Source organism: Barbatula barbatula (assembly GCF_947034865.1).
Source record: "Barbatula barbatula genome assembly, chromosome: 1".
Taxonomy (NCBI): domain Eukaryota; kingdom Metazoa; phylum Chordata; class Actinopteri; order Cypriniformes; family Nemacheilidae; genus Barbatula; species Barbatula barbatula.
In genome coordinates this window covers 33,777,518-33,799,153 of record NC_136766.1, presented here as the reverse complement: position 1 = coordinate 33,799,153, position 21,636 = coordinate 33,777,518, and the positions used below count along the sequence as shown (strand labels likewise).

The 21,636-nt window shown below is 39.2% G+C and overlaps 2 protein-coding genes across 5 annotated transcripts; one reads left to right on the top strand and one right to left on the bottom strand.

The window, feature by feature from the left end:
• Positions 1 to 9,417: 9,417 nt before the first annotated feature.
• On the top strand, positions 9,418 to 12,852 carry LOC306891222 (uncharacterized protein). 4 transcript variants are annotated; one of them, XM_079451302.1, is made up of 5 exons: positions 9,499 to 9,523; positions 9,727 to 9,808; positions 10,106 to 10,234; positions 10,977 to 11,192; positions 11,578 to 12,852. In XM_079451302.1, exons 2-5 carry the CDS (start codon positions 9,756 to 9,758, stop codon positions 11,708 to 11,710), a joined length of 531 nt encoding a protein of 176 aa, XP_079307428.1. In that variant the 5' UTR covers positions 9,499 to 9,523; positions 9,727 to 9,755; the 3' UTR covers positions 11,711 to 12,852. The 4 variants fall into 4 exon arrangements, with proteins under 4 accessions (XP_079307431.1, XP_079307428.1, XP_079307430.1 ...); XM_079451305.1 differs by lacking the exon at positions 9,727 to 9,808 and having other exon boundaries at positions 9,418 to 9,523; XM_079451304.1 differs by having other exon boundaries at positions 9,499 to 9,875.
• Positions 12,853 to 13,987: 1,135 nt separating this feature from the next.
• On the bottom strand, positions 13,988 to 20,907 carry LOC306900139 (meprin A subunit beta-like). The gene is made up of 15 exons (XM_079466866.1): positions 20,779 to 20,907; positions 20,596 to 20,657; positions 20,454 to 20,472; positions 19,851 to 19,901; positions 19,024 to 19,055; positions 18,854 to 18,932; positions 18,641 to 18,758; positions 18,375 to 18,553; positions 18,072 to 18,290; positions 16,066 to 16,221; positions 15,748 to 15,972; positions 15,198 to 15,641; positions 14,932 to 15,105; positions 14,740 to 14,848; positions 13,988 to 14,109 (listed from the first exon to the last, which is right to left on the bottom strand). Exons 2-15 carry the CDS (start codon positions 20,650 to 20,652, stop codon positions 14,043 to 14,045), a joined length of 1,929 nt encoding a protein of 642 aa, XP_079322992.1. The 5' UTR covers positions 20,653 to 20,657; positions 20,779 to 20,907; the 3' UTR covers positions 13,988 to 14,042.
• Positions 20,908 to 21,636: the final 729 nt, after the last annotated feature.

Genomic DNA, 21,636 nt, shown 5'->3' with positions numbered 1-21,636 from the left:
GTCTAAGAGATAAATGTGACTTGTTTATATTATCGAATAATTAAAACGTAAATCAATAAATATGATAACGCAATGATTAAAATGATTATTTCATTGCACCACTTTGATCAAAATGTTTTTTATTAATTGCACTGGCTTTTACCAGAAACCATGTGGAGTTTATTTAAAAGAGAATTTATAGAAACAAACTTTCACTGCTAACAAATAGTCATGTTATATAGTTTAAAAGCAGTTCATCTGCAATATACAGTAATACTACAACTGCTTCGCTCATGTGTGTTCATCTCAGTTTTGAATGTTTTCTCTGGTTTATTAAACGACTTCTTTTTTAGATGAATTGCATCATGCCTGTTTTAATTGTCGTGACAAGGAACCATCGGAATGCTAACAGCCAGTTATATGAGTCATGAATATGAAGTGTTCAAAAAACGGTAGGCGAGAAATACCCTGATGTGAGTCTTCATTGGATGGACACTACTGTGGCCGTTATTTTATTTTACTGTAAAGAGGAGAAAGACTTGTTAATGTTTAATGTTAATTTATCTTTGAACAAACTGCTGCCAATAAATACGATAAACATAAAACTACAGTAAGTAACCGGCAGCTAGCTGCGTAGGCTAACTAGAGCAAAAATGTTAACAGTGAGTATATTCTGTCTTTGTTTCTCATACCGTAATTTGTGCTGTCAGAAAATGGAACCTAAACGACTCGATCTTTACTCGATGATCTTTACTGTAAAGTGTTACCATGCCTTCAAAATCTGAGACACACATTGGTGAGGACACCTTCCAAACAAACTATCGTGTAGTATCTGAAGCGTACGTGAGGATGTAAGTAATTTTCTGTTAGTTGTTAAACCAGAAAAACCAATTCACAGGTACAAGTATGTAAAGCTGTCAAGAAAGGGAATGAAATACTTGTTTGTGGTGTTCTGTGTTATTCGTTACTTTTCTTCAAGTAGTCATTATTGGCTAACAACCGGTTTGGCATTCTGAACACTATTTCCATTCTCCACAAAAACTGGAATATCGCTTAAAACATTCACGAATAAGCATCGTTTCCATCCAATTATAGTCAACAATCGCTTCCTAAACTGCAACTAAATGTCAGTAAGAAAAGCCAGAGAAGGAAATTTGCCATTTCCATCACTCGTTTATGATGCGAAACTTCATAATCCGAATAAAATCATAGTGCCTGCAGTACATGGCGATAATGAACCACTTCAGTTAAAAAGTAATAATCAGTAATAAGAAGACGGTACACTGCTACTTTCATAAAAAAATTAACTACTGGAAAAGCTACAGTGTTTTAAAAGTTACTGAAAATGTAGTTCAGTTAGAAGCGTCGCTACTTGTAGTAGCCACTCCCCAACACTGCCTATAGTTAGATTGAGATTCTTCATTTAGACTATTTGCTGCCTAATGAAAGTATGGACAACAAAGCTAAATCAGAATTGAAGGAATTAAAGTAATGTTTTGGTCACTTTACTAAATACTAAACCCATATCTATGCGAGGTCATATGATTGCATTAATCACATGATAGCATCTACATCTTCAAGGCATAGAACTCACCTAAAAGTCTAACCCCCCACAAAAAACAAGAGACACCATGGCCCTAGGACACAGGGGCCCAGTTACGTGGGCCTAAATCCCATCCTGACGAGAGGTGGAGGTTATTGAGTGGTGGACACGTCGCAAAGCACTTTCGGTCATTTTCCCCTTGGCAGCTGAAGGAGTCAACAAGAATTCCCATCTTTGAAGGAACCACGGTAACAGAATATGTTTTCTATGCTGCAAAAAAATGCATTATTGCATGAAGTGAGCATATGGTTATGCATAAAGTACCTCAGTAATTACACTTGATTACTATACTTAAGTGTAGTAATGTTTCCGTTAACAGATTAAGTGTGACGTCGGCCCATTGTGAAGAAAGGAAGGAGTGATATTTGAGCACAATTTAAACAAATGACATTTCTGATAAATGCTTTCAGTTGTATTCGTGAGGTGTATTTATTGTGGCAAATTATTTGATTTTCAACCTTTAAAAAAAACAGCAGTAAAAAAAAAAACACACTCACACTCATTTTGGTTATAATATGTCTAATTTGTGTAGTAACTACACTTCATTTAACTTGTTTTTTTAGTAGCACTAATTTACATTAAGCCATTTAGCAGACGCTTTTATCCAAAGCAACTGAAAAAACGATGTAAACAACTGGTCTCATATAGCCTATCACTGTATACAAAGCTACGTTTTTTTTTCTTTTAAGGACAGAAAGAGATTGAAGTCAGTAGTGATTGGTCAGATGCTGACGGACGAGATGTGTTTTCAGCCGATTCTTAAAGATGGCCACAAAATCTGCTGATCGTGTAGCAGCGAGAAGGTCATTCCACAAATGTGGAACAGATCCAGAGAAGGTGCGTTTGAGTGATTTCTTCCCCATTTTGGGGGAATCTTTATACTTTGACCTGTAAAATATGCAACACCCTTTCTCTTACAGGTTTCATTCTTCTATCTAAACAGTTCTTAAAATCCCACTAGAATTGTTAACACCACCTGCTTCAGCCCCACTCCCCAACTTTAGCAATTCCAGCACTTCAACAGGCTGTTTGTCACACGGTGTGTCATATCATCCGGCTTCATGAATGTAGAAACAACAACTGACCCTGAGAATTTTACACACACCGCTTTTCTCTGCGGTGAGCACATCTTAAACCAGCGTTTCTCAAACTGTGGGGCGCGCCCCACTGGTGGGGAATAGAGACGTAACAGGTGGGGCGCGTCAAACGTGAGGAAACGTTCATTTGTATGCCTTATATGGAAACGTGAGATCAAATCTTCCGGAATTTTGTGTTCATGGTTACAAATGAAATTGTAGTGAGGTAGGCGGGCGAGAGCTGGGATTCGAGGCCGGTGCGTGAATGATAACGAGCGTCATCTGTACGCGCACCGGTCTGGTATCACGGAGGAGATTGTGAAGCATAAGTGGACGAGCGACCGGACCGTCAGTGAGAAATTGTGTTTGTGTTTTACGTCCTTGTTTATTTGATTTAAGATGTTAAATGTTCGCCGGTTCCCGCCTCCTTCCTTCATGGAACTTTGTTACACTGATGCCGAAACCCAATAGTACGGTGCGCGTACAGATGACGCTGGTTATCATTCACGCACCGGCCTCGAATCCCGGCTCTCGTCCGCCTACCTCGCTACAGATATTTATAACCTTTTGAGCGGTATCCGGTTTGGTCCCGTATATGGGATATTATTTCTGTGCCCCTGAGAATACGGTCCCAGATATGAGATTTAGAATGTTCAGTGACTGCCAGATTCAAATTGTGCTTTAGCGCGTTGGTTTGCGCGGAGCCAGAGACGGACGAGCTCAGCGCTGTCATAGATCACAACTATACAGTGTTTTCAACCTAATAATGTTTATTTTAGGTTTCAGCCATTTAAATACACATAAGCACAAGTAAAACAATACATTTGGAGTTTGTAAGATACACACTCGTGTCTGTGGAAGCAGCAATAACAATCTATTCAAATATAATTTGACGACGTGTGTTATTCACATCAGACAAACAAAGTGGAAGTAACTATAAAGTTTACAAGAGTTAAAGTTCTCGGAGTTCACCGGCCACTTTCTTGCATGTATTTCGGGAGAAACTGATGACAGACAAATAAACTCTCTGAACTGCGTCGCAAAGAAACATGGTGGCACCCGTCTCACGTAGATCAAGATTATTTATAAATGACCAAACACACTCAATTACACATTTTTGAGAATCGGAATATCAGATAGTTGATGACGTGGTAAGCAAGTTTGTGAATATTTTGAAATAAAAAAGGAAATTAAGGCGATCTGTCATAAGGTGTGTCACGTGACAAATATGACGCGTCGCCATGGAAACATTAAAGGGGTAATCATTACTAGTCTACATGGAGTCTATATTAAAAGAACATTAGATATGAGCCCCCGAGAAAAATATAACCTGGAACCGAAGTGCCAAAATAACATGACATCAGCATATTAATTGTAACGGAACAAACTTTCGCGGCCATATTTAAATGTTTTTTTTACAGATTTCAAAATGGCACTTTTATATCTTTTCTATTTTTGAAATTAGTAGCGCACAGCTGCACTTTTATTTTCTCTATTTTTTTTATTTCATGAAAGTTATTATGAAACAGCTGCACTTTTATTTTCTTTATTTTAGAACTTTCTGTTATTTGATGTATATAGTTTGTATTTTAGATACAACTTGTTACTCTGATACTACTTTTTAGTTCAATAAATTGGAACATGTTAAGCTTGTTGCGCATTTCATTAGCATTGTGTTGGGGCGATGGGGGCAGGTGGGGCTTGAAAATTCCCCCTTGTCTAAAGTGGGGAATGACCAAAAAAGTTTGAGAACCACTGTCTTAAACTAACCTACCCTGCAATCCTAATTCTCTACTTCCAAACGGTTCAATTCTGTACTTTACTTACCACCTGGTTCTCTGCACTCTGTCCAAACTTTGGCCTTGTTGGTGCTGTTTGCAACTATCAACAGGGTTGTGACTTTGCAGGGTGACCCTTCAGCCTTTTTCGGTCCTCTAAGAGGACTGACTTTCGATGCCTGCTCGAGTCGCATACACCACCAACAACTGTCATTCACTCCAACCTCTTTCTTTTCTATCAGTGCCAATGCACATGCCTTATTGCCTTTGCATTGGTATATTGCCTTTCTCATATCTTCGTTATAGCCTCTTTTTTCTGCCTGCTCTGCGGCCTGAAAATTCCAGGGCTTTACTGATATCTGAACCTTCTGACCTGTGTGTCTTTCCCCCTCTCCTCCACCACATACACCAATACTGACCTGCTTAAACCTTCATCACCTGCTCAACCTTCGTCACTTTCCATATTCTTACTCTCATTTGTGAAATTGCTCCCGTTCCCTCATAATAAAAAAATTTCTGAGTTAGAGCTAGTCTAAAACTTTCTCTTTTTCCTTTTTATTTGGCCGTCCCAGGGGACATAATGGCCCACATTTTAAAATTTTGATTGCCTCATCCACAACATGACCTGAGGTACACGTACCGCTACACAAATACATATTTGTTCCCCAGTACCTAGCAGAATTAGGGTAACACTGTCCCTCCCCATACCATTTTATTAAACTTGGAATATAGTGTTGCACAGAATCAAAATTCTATAATCTCTAATTTCTCGGGACTCGATGCGTCCCCGACTCGAACAGTTGATTCCCCTTTGCGAGCTCCAACAGTGCCCCTCCTGTTGCTTGAGTCAGCACGACCATTGCGAAGAGCTATTTTGATGCCATTGTGATGGCCTACGGTTGGGGGTTGCCACTCCTTGGACACCTTTTTGCAGTGGGAGGTGTGTCTTTCCCATGACTTCCTCCGGAAATCTTTGACTACCACGAAGTCTCCTGGCTGGAAGCTGTATAATGACTGTCAGCTCCATTTGCCACTCCTCTTTTGACCTGCACAAATATTTTGAGAGCAAAAACACAAAAACACATTGCCTTGTAACATCCCCTCTTTTGACGCGTGGTCTAGGCCATGCGTCAAAATCGCAAAAGCAGAGAATTTTTTTTGCCAAACAGGTGAGGCCATTTGCCCCCCCCCAAACATTGTCTGTATATTTACATGAGCACTTCTTCCAGAGTGCAAAATGTTTGCATCTCTGCAAGCGAAAGAGTTTTGTTAGTGACTTCTGGAGAAAATCTGTCCGTCTCTGATGTTGCTTGCTTTGCTGCAAGGTCAGCTCGTCGGCTTCCTGTAGAAATTGTTTCAGATACAAAAGTGTGTGTGTCACAGTCACACACAACAATGGCTGATGGTAGAAGAATGGCAGATAGCATATCAGCAGCCTGTGTGTGATTAAGAATGTTTTTAATATCAGCTTTTAAAAAGTTTCTGTGTTTACACAGTGTGCGAAAATCATGAGTTACACCAAATGCAGTTCTACTATCTGTGTGAATGTCTACATTTTTACCCTTTGCTAATTCACATGCGCGTGTGAGTGCAATAAGCTCTGCTGTCCGAGCAGAGAAATGGACCCTAAAAATGATATCAATTACTTATTTTTGGAGCAGGAGATCACTGAGCTGAAGAGGAGAGACAGTGAGCTGGAGCAGCTCTCACACACTGACCATCAACTCCACCTCCTACAGGTCAGTCTCTCTCTCTCTCTCTCTCTCTCTCTCTCTCTCTCTCTCTCTCTCTGTGTCTTTCTCTATCTCTCTTCTTGTGCTGAGGGATTTCTTCTCTCTCCTGCTGTAGATCGACTCATCCCTGTACAGACCTCCACACACCAAGAACTAGTCTGAGATCAGTATGAAGACTGATGTGAGTGTGGAGACTCTGAGGAGAGCTCTGACTCAACTGCAGGAGACTCTAGATGACAAACTCACCCAAACTGGTTGGTCAAAATGAGTGCATCCAATACCCACAGTTTGAGAAACATCTGCTGTTTCTTATAAACGCTCATGATGTTTTATTGTTATTTGTGTTCAGTGTTGAGGAGGATGCAGCAGTTTGCAGGTACAATCTGTGATCTTCACTGTTCTCAATAATACTTTAAACACACATACTCACGTCTACTGTCGTGAGTGTGGATGAAGAACCCAATTGCAGGCAGCGTTGGTGAAGGGGTTAACAGATACTTTAATTATAAATAACAAGAACAAACCAAACATCCATGATGGGAAAACACTAACTAAACTGGATACGAAAAACTGAAAACAAATCATCCCACAAGGGGGGCAAACATAAACAACTAGGACTAAACAAGGAACTTTGAAACCAAACATACACTAGACCAAGAATATGACTGGGAACAGGGCAGGATACATGAACAGCATACAAGTACAACGAACGAGCACAAGACAATAGACAAGAGGGCATCTTATAGGGAGACTAACAAAGGAGATAACAATGGGCAGGTGTGGGTACTGAAACACTCAGGGAAGGTTAACGAGACAGAAGGGCGGGAAACACTGACGAGACACGAAAGCACATGGCAAGTCAGAATCAAAACAAAGCCATGTCTTTCTCACACAAAACCTAAGGCTATGCCATAACTCCGCTGCAAGACCAAGAATAAACATGACATGATGGCGGAATCATGACATAAGCCCCCCCTTAAATGAACACCCCCAGGTGTTCATCAAGGGGTAGACTGACAAGACAAGGCAGACTGGGACAATGACAAGACAAGGCAAAACATACTAAACAAGATTAGGGGCAGACAAGAATACATGATAAACGGGTTGGGGTGACATAATAAAAATAACAAACAAGGGAGGGGGGAGGGGCAACAACAAAGTTCATGGGGGGAAGTCCAAAAGAATTGGGACAAGGGGGAACAGTTCTTGTCCCTGGCGCTCGAGAGCGCGAAGTCCCAGGGGACTTAGGGGACACCCTGGAGGGCGGGGCTCGAGAGCGCGGAGTCTTAGAGGTTCTGGGAGGGAACGGCTGGGGAACTTGACTTGACGCCGGCTGGAAGGCCGGCTGGGGAACTTGACTTGACGCCGGCTGGAAGGCCGGCTGGGGAACTTGACTTGACGGCGGCTGGAAGGCCGGCTGGGGAACTTGACTTGACGCCGGCTGGAGGGCCGGCTGAGGGACCACCGGACTTGGGACCACCGGACTTGACGGGACCACCGGACTCTGAACCGCCCTCCGTTGCCTCTTCTTCTTCAGCCGAGCCACCCGCCTGGTGGGCGGCTGAAGGAATGACGAGAAGGGCACGGGCGGCTAGGGATTGGAGGCCTCGGACGAGGACCCCCAGGATTCCCGTCTCCCACGCTTCCCACCAAAGCTGACTGCGGGTGAGGAGGCTGTAGGTGGTGGAGCAGATGGTGTGGTGATGCCCATAACCCCGATCTGCAGGGCACGACCCTCTGGAACTGCGGCCAGCGGAGATGAATAGCCAAGTTGGCCTGAGACCCTGAGCTCAGAGCGTGCGACGCCGCACCTCCACACATCCTCAAACTCCAATGGCCTCAGCGATCTCATCTCCACTGGCGAAAGAGGGTCCCTCAGACCGGCGTTAAAAAGCACCGCCAGCTCTTCCTCCCCACGGACCATCTCCTCTGCGACATCCAGGAACCTGCCCAAGTCCATGCTCCCTTTCCAAGTCCATGCTCCCTTGTTGGACGCCGCAGAGGAGACGAGGTTTCCGGGACCGTGTCGTCATTGCTGCCTGCTGGGTTCAATATTGGCTCATTCGTTCTGTCGTGAGTGTGGATGAAGAACCCAATTGCAGGCAGCGTTGGTGAAGGGGTTAACAGATACTTTAATTATAAATAACAAGAACAAACCAAACATCCACGATGGGAAAACACTAACTAAACTGGATACGAAAAACTGAAAACAAAATCATCCCACAAGGGGGGCAAACATAAACAACTAGGACTAAACAAGGAACTTTGAAACCAAACATACACTAGACCAAGAACATGACTGGGAACAGGGCAGGATACATGAACAGGATACATGAACAGGATACCTGAACAGGATACATGAACAGGATACAAGTACAACGAACGAGCACAAGACAATAGACAAGAAGGCATCTTATAGGGAGACTAACAAAGGAGATAACAATGGGCAGGTGTGGGTACTGAAAGACTCAGGGAAGATTAACGTAACAGAAGGGCGGGAAACACTGACGAGACACGAGAAAGCACATGGCAAGTCAGAATCAAAACAAAGCCATGTCTTTCTCACACAAAACCTAAGGCTATGCCATGACTCCGCTGCAAGACCAAGAATAAACATGACATTATGGCGGAATCATGACAGTCTACAATTATAAACACATCAACATCTTTATATTGATTCATATTCTCTGATCTCTCTCAGTGGATGTGACTCTGGATCCTGATAATCCTGATCATTTTTTATCGCAAGCTTTTGTAAAGTAAATTTGACTCCTGCAACGAAGTCAAATCAAAATAATATCAAAACAATTACAAACAAACATAAGAATGGTGGCTATTATAGCAAAATCATGTAACCAATTAAAGTGTATCTGTGCTTTATGCATGTGGGTGTGTGTGTGTTTATTGTTTTAACTTTAATGTTTTGCTTTTATTCAATATGTTTCATGTACAGCTGCTTTGTAACAATGAAAATTGTATAAATACAAATAAAGTTGACTTGACATGGTTTTTCAGTAATGACCACAAATGAAATCAATCCCAACACAGTATTTCTGCTTCATGTGACCATACGCATTTTCCCATAGCGATCATTTGGAGACACACGGGAATGAACAAAGACAGAATGTTAATCACTGTGCATCAAATAGCGACACAAATATTGACCTTTCTGCTCTCCTCAGAAGTTCAAACACAAAATGCCACAAAAGGGACCATCCCTTTTAGGTCGAAATCCAACTTCCTTGTTTAAGCTGACAGATCACAACCGGCAAAATGTCACGTTCTGCACAATCCAAGATCTATATAATGTGTCTGGTTTTGTGAATACCAGACATACTGTAGCAAACTGGAGAGGTGAGACTCACTGAAACATTACTGCGCCTTACAGAAGCTTGAGGTCTAATCTTATCTTTCGCTCCACAGGCGTTGTACAGTATGATTGTGAATGTGGTATACTGGAAGTCGATTGTCAATTTAAGTTCATGTAGTTTGATAAAGTAATGTTGATTAGATATTTATTCATCTGGTTTATAGTTTAAGAAAAGTAATTGTTTTAGTATGTGGAGCAAGTTTGCCTAGCTGAGTGATGGCGTCATCGCAGGTGATGGGGAAGTACGGTCACGATTCACTTCATTCACAGTAAGAACACTGATACGGAAGCAACGCGTCAGTCTTGATCTTTTAACTAATCTTCTCCTCATCGCAGGTAACTGTTAACTATGTACAGTATGTGACATACACATAGCTAAAGATGACCACTGTAAGAGGGTAACTGTTCATTAAGTGATTCATCTTCTTTATTAAGTGATTAAGCAACGCGTCCATCTTGATCTTTTAACTAATCTTCTCCTCATCGCAGGAGTACTGCATGAACTGTTGTTATTTCGGATGCTGTTTTTCGTTTGTCTTGAAAAGATTGTGCATATTTGTGTTCAGATTTGCAAACATGAAGCTCATTCTTGCCGCGCTGATGATGGTCATGGTGTTCCAGAGTCAAGCAAAAAACACTTTCCTTGAAAAGAAAACTGGTTCTTCAGGAACCATAAAGGTACACCCGAAGACCAGGTGCGTTTTCAACTATTTCTATAGATCAAATTATCATTATGTCAATGTTCATTTATTTGATTAAAAACTAATGTTTTACTTGCATAATGCAATGCATAACAGAATGAAGAAAAGTAGCCAATAAGAGCCCGTAGATTCAAAAGACGACTATTTCCAGAAAAACACAATAACAGGGAGCGTTTTTCACAACATTGGCTAACATTACCAACATATGTTGTATTAGCGTTTTAAAGAAAACACTATATTATAATGTTTAAATTTTGGATGTTTTTTATTTTAAATAAAGTTACTATATGGTTAAATGATAACTAAAATAAAACATTTTAACTGCAACATTCCAAAAATGTTTTAAGGATGTTGCAACTTCTGAGATGATACATTTTATTTAAATGTTCGTCAAATGTGACATTTTAACAAAGGTAGAACATTTTTGCCTGCAACATATTCAGGATGTTTTGTGAATGTAGATTTTAGAATCTTCCTCAATGAAACATTTTTGCAATGTTCTATAATAATAAAGAAGGAACATGATAATATACTAACTATGCCCGGCTTTGATGATTTTGTCAAGTGATACAGTACTGTAAATGTCCTTGGGGCAACACCATGCTAACCCATGGGACAACATTTCAATCATTTCAATCCTACAAACAAGGTCTCGCTCGTCCGAGGAAATTGTAATAAAAGTGTAAGCGTTGATAGAAAACTAATCAGAGTTGTTTTCTTGTTGTCATGTGTGCAGTTATGAAGGTGGTTCTCAACGTGGAAGGGAATCGCAGAATTCTCACAGTGAATTGCAACGGAAGAGAGATTCTCTTCCGCAAAGGTCACATCCTGAACCGATCAAGAAATCTCTATATGCGAACCGAGAGCGACGCCCTCTAATGGAGGAGAACGATAGTTTCAGGAGCCACGACTCAAACAGGGCCATCGAGACTGCAGAACGAGAAAAACTGACGTGTGTGACTATACAGTTTGAGCAGGGAAACAATACACTGCCGGTCAAAAGTTTACCGTGTTGACTTTTACATAAAAAAGTCTTTTTGAAAAACAAGCCAAAGGATATTTAAAATTTTATTTGAGGTACAACACAATTCCTAAAGTTGCTTATTATAATAATATACTAAATAAAATCTCAAATTATAAAATGTGATACCGATTTGAGTGAGTGACGATTTGTGACCGGTATTGTATTGGATATCTCTTTAAGCACTTCTAACGCTCTTACTAATAATGTTATGTTGCATCTGAAATGATCTATTGTGATGAAAAAAGCAAACATGTATTCATGATAAAACATTTCACAGATGCTGTTGATATATTTGTGATGTGTGCATTTACAGGAAAATACAGAAGTGTGCCCTTGGTCCTGATAAAAGCGCTTCAGCCGCCGTCAAGTTGCTACTGAAAGCTCTCGTCCGTGCCATTGAGAAAGAAAAGGATGAAAACCAAACTGCTACAACAAACGGAAAATAGTTCAGTAACAATCTTCTGGAATCAGTTAACTTTGGTTGTATAACTTACTGAGACACAAATATGTGTTTTTCTTTATACCGTGTTTGATCTTTACTTAGTGGTTATAAAAGACTTTCATTTTCATACACATGGGTATATGAAGTTGTTGAAAACCTTTTTTCCTATTCTAATATGCCTAATTCTTGGTATTTGAATGTCTCGAGGCTACTTTGAGTAAAATACACACACCAAGAGATCCGGGATTTAAAGATAACAATAGATAATAACAGAAAGTGGGGAACGAAAACTCAGAAACAAAGGCCATGTTCACAAAGTGATTTTTTAAAAATTGACAACCGTACTTCGAAATGTTTTCTAACACAATTAAACAAATTCATGCGAATTATCCACTCGATAAAGATCGATCTTCGCACCTGTCAGCATGTCATGTATATAAAAAGAAAGTATATTTAGAGTACAAATATAGAAAGTATTCTTTTTACGATGGTCTACAACAGGTGTGATGTTGTCTTTAAGGACTCAAATTGTATTAAAGACTCAAATATGAAATCGGGCAAATTTACTCTAATCTGTTACGGGCAATGTGACTATTTTTTCTCAAATTATATATTTGCTTTGGTTCAAGAACGTTTGTGTTAAGTAAAGGCATCTTTATAGTTTTTCTTAAATGATTTTTGTTCAGACATTAACTTTTTTTTACTTGATGTTAATCGAAGCCTACTTTCTATAACATCCATGTAATGGTTTACTCATGAATAAATTACAAAAAACTGTCATTTTATTACAGGCAATTATATGAAGTTATCTCAAGGTTCCAATTGACTCAAAGATGAATAGTTCTTAAAAAAAGGTTTAATAGAAATAATTTTGTTAAAAATATATCAGTTTAGTCGGGTAAAAACAAATGTATTTGCTCTATGAAGTCATTTATCTTGATTTCATTTTTCTTTTTTTGGTAGAAAGCACCAGTCTCTGATGGCAAGCAACTGTTGATGGAAAGTAGTTGATAAGTTGATGTTAAATGCATTGAATCACTATCACTTTTGCATCCTCATAGATAACATTGATTAAAAGGTTTTCATCTCTTAAGTCTCGTCCTGTTCTCATCTTTATCAAAATGAATAAAATAACACTTTATCTTGACATTTTTTTCTCTCATTATCCATTCCCATGCAAAGCATGCTGGGAACTGAAAATCTTAACACGACATATGATATATCAAAAAAGAAAACATTCAAATAGGTTCTTTCTTTTAATTTTGTCGGAGGTGAATGTCATTTGCTATTAGCCAAACTAAACAAGGCAAGCAGAATCAATGATTTTCAATAAGACCAATTTAACAATGCATTTTAAATAAATGACACAGTCATTTAACTTTATTCAGTGCAGGTAGAGCTGACTCCACGACCCAGGAACCGCCAGAACGGGCACCTCCAGGACCGCCAGACATGGGACCCCCGGCATGGCGCCCATGACAGCTGAGGGCTTGTGAGTCGGCCAAGTTGTGGATGGGCTGTGAATTAGAAGTTGCAACAAAATCCAGGTTTGGGACTGTCAATCTGGCCAGTGCTCGAATTGAATCAAGTCTTAAGGGGGTCCCTCTAAAGGACTTTTTTTTGGTGGGGTTTGGGGTTAGTCTCACAATATACAATTTAAACAAAATACACAATATATTTGATTGTAATATGCATAACTATATACTATAAGTTCGCTTCACCTGAGCGACACCAATCAAGCAGTCATGTCAATGAACGATGTCCTTAGCGTTCTTTAGACGTGGGGCGGAGACATGACAACTAGCCCATAAACATACTTAATATATATGAATTCATCCAAGGCGACTTGTATAGCATTATCCTATACATAGGTATCCGCAATCCACTGGGATCGAACCGACGACCTTGCGTTGTTAACGCAATGCTCTTAACACTGAGCTACAGGAAAGCTGTAGGGTCCCTAATGCCTTTTGGGGGGTCCCGGAGCAAATTAATCTTTCCGGTCTTCCCAGAATTGGTTATGCAAAATAGAGGTTTTAGGACAAATAAATCAAATTTTCCTGGTTCAGTCATGTCCCGCCTAGTCCAAGGTGTATATAATGTCATTTGGGACAACCAGTAATATTTCGGCAGTGACTTAAAAAATGCATTTATTTAACTAAACAACAATGATTAAGTATGTAGTAAGGTGCAACCGTACAACAAACCGTACAACAAAGGGAGGCTCCAGCTGCAACCCCACGTGTAGGTATAGCAATATAGAGAATAAATCGATAAGACTGAACAGAGATTACTTGTTTATTAATTATTTTATAGGCAGGTAACAACAGTTTATCTCACAAGAAGCTCAGCAGCAAAAGGCACAAACCCAGCATGGAGTTCAGAGAGGACGGAAGAGTGGAACTACAAACAGATGTGAGGAAAACGGTTAATAATACAAAACACTGAGAGGCTTTTCTGTAATTGTACATATTTCTATATCATTTCAAGTAAATGAAAACTTCATTCATTAAGTTGTAAATGTAGCATTCTTATCATCAATTTGCAATTCTATTTGATTCATATAGCAGCGCTTTTCATGTATACATTGTATATTGTTGTAAACCAGCTTAACATTAAGCAGTAGTTACTATATTAAAAGAAAACTGACGTGGTGTTATTGGTATTATAATACACTGTGCACTGATGAAACCGAACTAAAACTGTAGTCGTATACCGTACAAAAAGCTACTGTTTTTGAAATGCGGTCAAAAAACGTAAAATTACAAAAAAGTCCACAAATTTACAATAAAAACAGGGGAAATGTGTCATGTTACAGACCGAAACCCCGAACGCCCCGGATGCCAGAATACTTATATTTGTTACGGGATTTTTTACAGTGTATATTTCAATTCATAGCGCTAGTCTTGTGTATATCATCATTTTTTATTCTGACTTAGGAGGACAAACTGTAAAAAAAGTTGTCTAAAGGTTATGAAAAGTATAGTAAGTTTGTATTGCTCTTTATGAAAAGATGTATAAATGGATGTTCACCTGGAAAAACATGGTCCCTGTTTGGCACTTTCACTAGGAGTAGCGTTGATATTTTTCACTTTCACTTTTGGGCATGCTACAGAATTTGTCTGAAGAAGCCCTGAGATATCTAAGACAAAGTCATTATAGTAGAGCTCAGTGTGCTTTTAATCCATTAAGGTGTATTTAAATCCAATCCATCACAAAACTTACCTTGCATGCTAATGAGAACGATGACATCACCACCTTTGATGAACTCGGAGTTTATTCTATAGAAGACGTCTTTGTTGATACCGATGTTAACGTGAGGACCCGCAAATACGCTCTCATTGCCAATAATGGTTAGATTTCCACTATTTCGTGGATTGTCCCAGACGTAACTGCCACCTGTACAACAAAACATGTTTTTAAAATTTAACTGTAAACCTGGTTTGCTTATTTTTCAGCCAATATTCGGGTGAATAAAAGTGAGGTTTCACCCGAAGTCAAAGTCGGGTCAGTGGTGATGCTTTGCTCATAAGACATGCGCTTTAGGATATTTGGATTCTGATCGAAGATCTGAAAGGTCACTTGTCTCCACGGACAGGGCCACTGCAGCTGGCCATCAAAGGCACCGGATACCAGACGGAAAGACAAAGTGTAGTAAGTGGTCAAGTTTCTCCAGAAAACCTGATAGCGATAACCTTCGCTAGAGTAATACAGTGGACTGTATACGTAAGAACCGATCGGTGTGTCGTTCATGAGCTTCTCGAAATTCCTTATCTGCCATATTTGGGAGCACTCGGTCTGTGAAATATTGATATCGTCCAAAGAAAATCCTCCGCTGGACTTCCCAGCTCCTTTACGAGCCTCAAACTCGAGCTGGAAGGTTTTATTGCCGTTTAGCGGCACGTGGTGCAGCCGCCAGTGGTTATCAGGGGGTCCTGCAGGAAATTGGAAGTTTTGAGGATGGTGTTTAATGACTATATTCATGATATATCACAACCTCTCTATGCCACATCGTTCGATTTTGTGAGCAGTGCATAAAACCTGTGATCTGATCCATCATTTTCAAAGTTCCCCTGGTGTCAGTTTTGTCCTGATATTCCCTGATCCAGATGTTGAGCTGGTCGAACTCATCGGCGCTGTGATAGTAATAGAACTGCAGGCATTGAACTTTGCAATCTCTGGTCGGGGTCATTTTAATGCTCTCCAGTCGAGCCGAGTCGCTCTCATTTCTGCCCTCAGCACTGACGTGCATGAAAAAAGACGCTCCTGCATGTGACAGAAGATAAATGCAATGGGTGGGGAGGAATAAGAAAACGATAAAAGCATTTTCCAGTAATACATATTTCGGAAAAGTCTCACCATTCGACTCTTTGCCCAAGTAGGTGTGGTCGGTCACGTTGACTCCGCCCGCTGAACTCACTCTCTGCCATCCAGCTTGAGCAGTGGAACAGACATGCATCTGACAAAGGGATGTGTCATCAAAACTACAGCGGCTCAGGAACGAGGTGGTTGAGTCTGTAGCACGAACAAAATGTGTAACGTGTAAATTTCGCGGTTTCATTCAGAATTACACAAAAACAAATAATTTGTAACTACTTCTTAAATTATGCCACGAAAAACAAAACACTTTTGGAAGAAATAAGCATAAATAAAGCATCTCACCAAATGGAGAACAGTTTTTGTATTCTATCAAAATTTATTTTTATAAATCTAAAATGACTTGCTCTTCGTTTAGGTCTAAAAAATATGAACTGTTTTTTGTGTCTAAATCTTGTTTTCACATTTTGAGAATATAATACATCATATAATTGTATCTACTTTAGTTTTTCAATTAAATTTCATATATGAATAACTTTGTTTTTGTTATTTTAATCACATTTTAATCTTAAAATGTGATTTATTTAGTTTATATTGGACATAAAGGGTCCTAAAGGTTTTTTATCAAACTTTGTGGTTTCATAAAGAACCTTTACATTCCAAGATGGTTTCACTAAATGTTCTTTGCAGAACTACAGACTAATACAAGTTAGAAAATAATTGGTTCTTTTAGAAACTTTTGGCTGAAATGTTCAGTCGGGAATAACCTTTTTAGCTGTGCACACACAAAAGTGTCACGAGAGGTGAGGCGGAACCCAGACGCAGGCAGACAAAGGGTTAAATAATCTTTGATTAATGTGAAATAAAAACCCACAATGGGGAAAACATGAACAAAACAAGGCAAACCAAAACTTCCCACTAGGGGAACAAAATAAACAAAGATCAAAACCTGATGAGGGAATAGCAAACAGGAACAAGGTAAGCAGGAACAGGGTAATCCACGGGGTGACATGACGCAAGTAAACAAGGCATGCAAGGTACGGACTACATACAATGAACCGACAAGGAACAAAAGGGTACAAAGACAATATATATGGAAAAAATTAACTAGGGAAGATAGGACCGGGACGGCGACGGTGACGGGCAGGGGACAAGACTTAAACAATAATGGAGACTGGCGGGAAGATAATATGGGCAAGATAACAGGGATGAAACACTAACGGGTCGCTGACGGAGAAACAAGGGGGCGGGGCTAAAGGATGCGAGACCGGAGAGAGAGCCTGGCACAAGATTCGAAAACCAAGACCAAGAGAGGCAGGATCATGACAAAAAGCACTGATGTTATTCATGTTACATAAACACAGTGTTAGGACTCTTTCCTTCCTGTCTCGAGCTTTCTAGCTCCCTGGGCAGAGTCATGACATTGCCACGTCTTTCGGGTTTCTGTTGGGTTCTGTGTGGAGACACGTGGCTTTATGTTGTTACTTGGCGCCACGTGTCTTCCTGTTATGTCTCTCAGCCCTGCCCTCCTTTCTCCTGTAATTGTTTCATTAGGGTTTCATTCCCATCATCTGCTTTGTGTTTCACCTTCGTTAGGGTTTTATTCCCATCACCTGGTCTGTTAATCACTCTCGTTAGTGTCACCACTCTCACCATGTAATCACTCCTCGTTAGTGTCTCCCTTTATATAGTCCCAGTTTCCCTCTGTTCAGTGTCGGTGCTTTGTCTAATGTCTGTTATCACTAGATGTCTTGCGCGCACGTTGTTGGATTACCCTGGTTCCTGGTTCCTGGTTCCTGGTTCCTGGTTCCTGGTTCCTGGTTCCTGGCTCCTGGTTCCGAACTTATTATTTTCACTTTTCTAAAGATCTTGTTTTGTTTTTTACCCCCTCGTGGGAAGTGTTTGCTAGTGTGTTTTTGTGCATGTTTTTCCCCATTGTGGGTTTTTCATTTAAATAAAGTTTGTTTTATTAACCCCTCGTCTGCCTGCATCTGGGTTCTGTCCAAGTCATTTTGTGACACACAGTACAATACGGGAAAACTACTTACTGCATTTATAGAGCCCATTGAGCTCAAAAGCATCGTATTCGCTCATTTCCATACGCTGACCAATCACATCTTGAAACTCAGACCGTTTGGTGATGACTGTAAATCCATTACCGTTGCTGAAATCATTTTTACCGTAATGCATCACAGACAAGTAGTCATATGGTGTGCCTTGAATGCTACTCACATTCTCACCGACTTTATTGAAATTGCTCTCGAAACCTGAAAAGAAAGACTAGTGATGTTAAAAGGCTGGCCGTCAATACATGAGCGGAATTCATCATATGTGAAAAGTGACAGAGCAACCTGCTTGGATGTTTTCGTATTTTATCGTCACATAATTATCTCTGTCATATCTTGATTGCTCGTGGAAAAATCCCAGCGCATGAAGAAACTCGTGTTCTACGATTGCTAGAAATCCACAGCCATTTCCAATAGAAAGAGCCTGACCCTGGGTATCCGATCGCCCAATATATGACCAACACCTGAGAAATCATTGAGAAGATATATATATATATATAGGTGTGTAATGTTTATGTTTATCAAATGGTAAATGCAACTATAATGTATACCCTTCACGCTTCTCTACAGAAATGTAAAAATCTTCTGTTGTCCTTGGCTTAAAGTCAATACATGATTTGAGTCTGAACTGCTCAAATGCCCTCAGTATAACTCCTCTATAGTTCATACCTAGAACCGCAATGAAAATACATCACGTTTGAACATGAAAAATATATATATTAAAAATAAAATATATATATAGATATATCAAAATAATTTCATACTCAGACTTGAATTCAGCACATAGGGCACGGGTATTTTCCACAGGGAATCACTTCCTAGAATTGAACTCTTTTCCCTTGACTTTGAAGCAGAGATTGAATAACATTATTCTTTAATAATACATCTTTTAATGTTTACATTTATTTTATTACTTTCTTATACTGAAACTCACCACCATGATGTCTCCCTCCATAAGATTTAAACCTAATTTCAAACACAGCTGTTCATTTTAAACATCCTTACGTATTACGTAACATGATTTTAAAAACAAGAAATTCACCGATATATCGGGGATTAATCGGTATTGGTTGAAAGAGTTTAATGTATGTTATATGAATCGTTATATGCATTAAGAACATCCAGAAAGCTACGAAATTTTCATTTAACCTTCAGAATCGGCGTTGGCAGATATCACTCCGAATAATCGGCTATCGGTATCGGTGGACAAATTTTGTATTGGTGCATCTCTAATATACACGGCCTCTTTAAAAGGTACATCGAAAAGTCACAGACACAAAAACAGGCCAGGTACAAAAGGAAGAAAAACAAACACAACCAAGGAGACTTGAGTTTAGATCCTGACACTGAACAAGAACTAGTGTCAGGATTTATGCACGCTCGATTAAAACATAATACGACAGCATATGGAGCATAGAAGTCAGGATTCCAACCACGTGGTAAACAAAGAAGTGCCGGAGTCCACACACCAACATAAACACAACAAACAGGAAAGACACAAAACACATTCAAAGACCAACGTGAGCATGAGTTCATATCAAAACCTTAGCCAAGAACTGTCACAATCCTATCACAGAAAACACCAGACAGGTCGGTTTGAGAATTTCAGAAATCTGCAGCAGGAATGTTTTCACGTCTTGATAAAGCGACGCCCTAACAACCAGATACTATCAAGAGGTACCTTATAAAGTGCCCAGCATATGTTAGCATTATCGCTTAATATCTATTAATTCACTTCTTGATGTAATACAGTGGTTTTACCTTTGTTTATTTCAGAAATGTCCTTCAGTTCCTCATTAATGACTTCCATTCCTCATTAAAAGAAAACATATAGAATTATGTACATTATGTTGTAGCCGGAAAATACCATGCAAGCAAAAGTAAAACTGCTCGGGTGTTTCAAAGAAAACGGCTCCAACCCGACCTACGGGGAACGTTCTCAGAACATAGGTTAACATTCTCGAAACGTTCTCTCAAAAGTTTACAAAAATGCTTTTGTTGTATTGAAAGAGCGTTCTAACGTTCGAAAAACATTTAAAAGACATAACGTGATGCAAATGATTAACAAAATCTCATGGGAATCCGTAACTATGTTGCGTTACGTTTAAGAGAGGGTCTTCCTTATTTCTTTTTCAAAAGATTTCTTGTACGAATTCTTGCGAATTAGCCACCACGTAAAATAGTTCAGCTATTTGTTCTTATAACATATTTTGCTTTAGCTGATCAAAGCATTTTCTCATGCTAAATAATATGTCCTCAAAACATGATGATTAATTGTACTGATGAAGAAAGTAAAGGTCTTTGATGTGAAACGTAACCTCGCAAAACATTTCAGTGACCTATTTGTGATGTAGGTCTACTCACCAATTTCATCTGGTGAAGGCTGAGAAAACAAATCATACATATTATAAACATCAGTGTGTACATAAGCACCGCTTTTGCATTTCTCTACATAATACAAAGGTTTGTATTGTACTGTATTGTTATTCAATTCGTATTAACTCACCATCAATGATGCTGGGCTGAAAGCCAAGCTCAGCAGAACACAAGCCCACAAAATCATCTTGCCTGTAAATGATATTCATTTAATTTCATGTTTACTCGTGTGAACATCATCACGATTTAACTTATTATTTTTACTCAGACATTAAAAACAAAGAATCTATTCAATTTTTGGAAACACAATTACCTGCATAAACCAGATCTGCAATCACTCAGCTTGACAAGTAAAACACAAACTAAAATCTCTTCCTGGATTTCAGCTCTTTTGAGTTTTTTTTTGTTGCTCTTAGACTTGATCTCTTAAGCCACTCCTTGTCTAAGAGATAAATGTGACTTGTTTATATTATCGAATAATTATAACGTAAATCAATAAATATGATAACCCAATACAATGTTATTATTAAAATTATTATTTCATTGAACCACTTTGATCAAAATGTTTTTTATTAATTGCACTGGCTTTTACCAGAAACCATGTGGAGTTTATTTAAAAGAGAATTTATAGAAACAAACTTTCACTGCTAATAAATAGTCATGTTATATAGTTTAAAAGCAGTTCATCTGCAATATACAGTACTGCTTCGCTCATGTGTGTTCATCTCAGTTTTGAATGTTTTCGCTGGTTTATTAAACGACTTCTTTTTTTAGATGAATTGCGTCATGCCTGTTTTAATTGTCGTGACTAATGATAGTAATATTGAGTGACAAGGAAACATCGGAATGCTAACAGCCAGTTATATGAGTCATGAATATGAAGTGTGCAAAAAACGGTAGGCGAGAAATACCCTGATGTGAGTCTTCATTGGATGGACACTACTGTGGCCGTTATTTTATTTTACTGTAAAGAGGAGAAAGACTTGTTAATGTTTAATGTTAATTTATCTTTGAATAAACTGCTGCCAATAAATACGATAAACATAAAACTACAGTAAGTTACCGGCAGCTAGCTGCGTAGGCTAACTAGAGCAAAAATGTTAACAGTGAGTATATTCTGTCTTTGTTTCTCATACCGTAATTTGTGCTGTCAGAAAATCGAACCTAAACG

Excerpts from the sequence above, each read along its gene's own strand:
- LOC306891222 (XM_079451302.1), top strand. The coding sequence starts at position 9,756 with ATGGCGTCATCGCAGGTGATGGGGAAGTACGGTCACGATTCACTTCAT. Across the intron at positions 10,235-10,976 it reads AAGGTACACCCGAAGACCAG|TTATGAAGGTGGTTCTCAAC; the intron begins GTGCGTTTTCAA and ends TCATGTGTGCAG. Across the intron at positions 11,193-11,577 it reads GCAGAACGAGAAAAACTGAC|GAAAATACAGAAGTGTGCCC; the intron begins GTGTGTGACTAT and ends GTGCATTTACAG.
- LOC306900139 (XM_079466866.1), bottom strand. The coding sequence starts at position 20,652 with ATGATTTTGTGGGCTTGTGTTCTGCTGAGCTTGGCTTTCAGCCCAGCA. Across the intron at positions 18,933-19,023 it reads TGGAGGGAGACATCATGGTG|TCAAGGGAAAAGAGTTCAAT; the intron begins GTGAGTTTCAGT and ends TCTGCTTCAAAG. Across the intron at positions 18,291-18,374 it reads ATACGAAAACATCCAAGCAG|GTTTCGAGAGCAATTTCAAT; the intron begins GTTGCTCTGTCA and ends CTTTCTTTTCAG.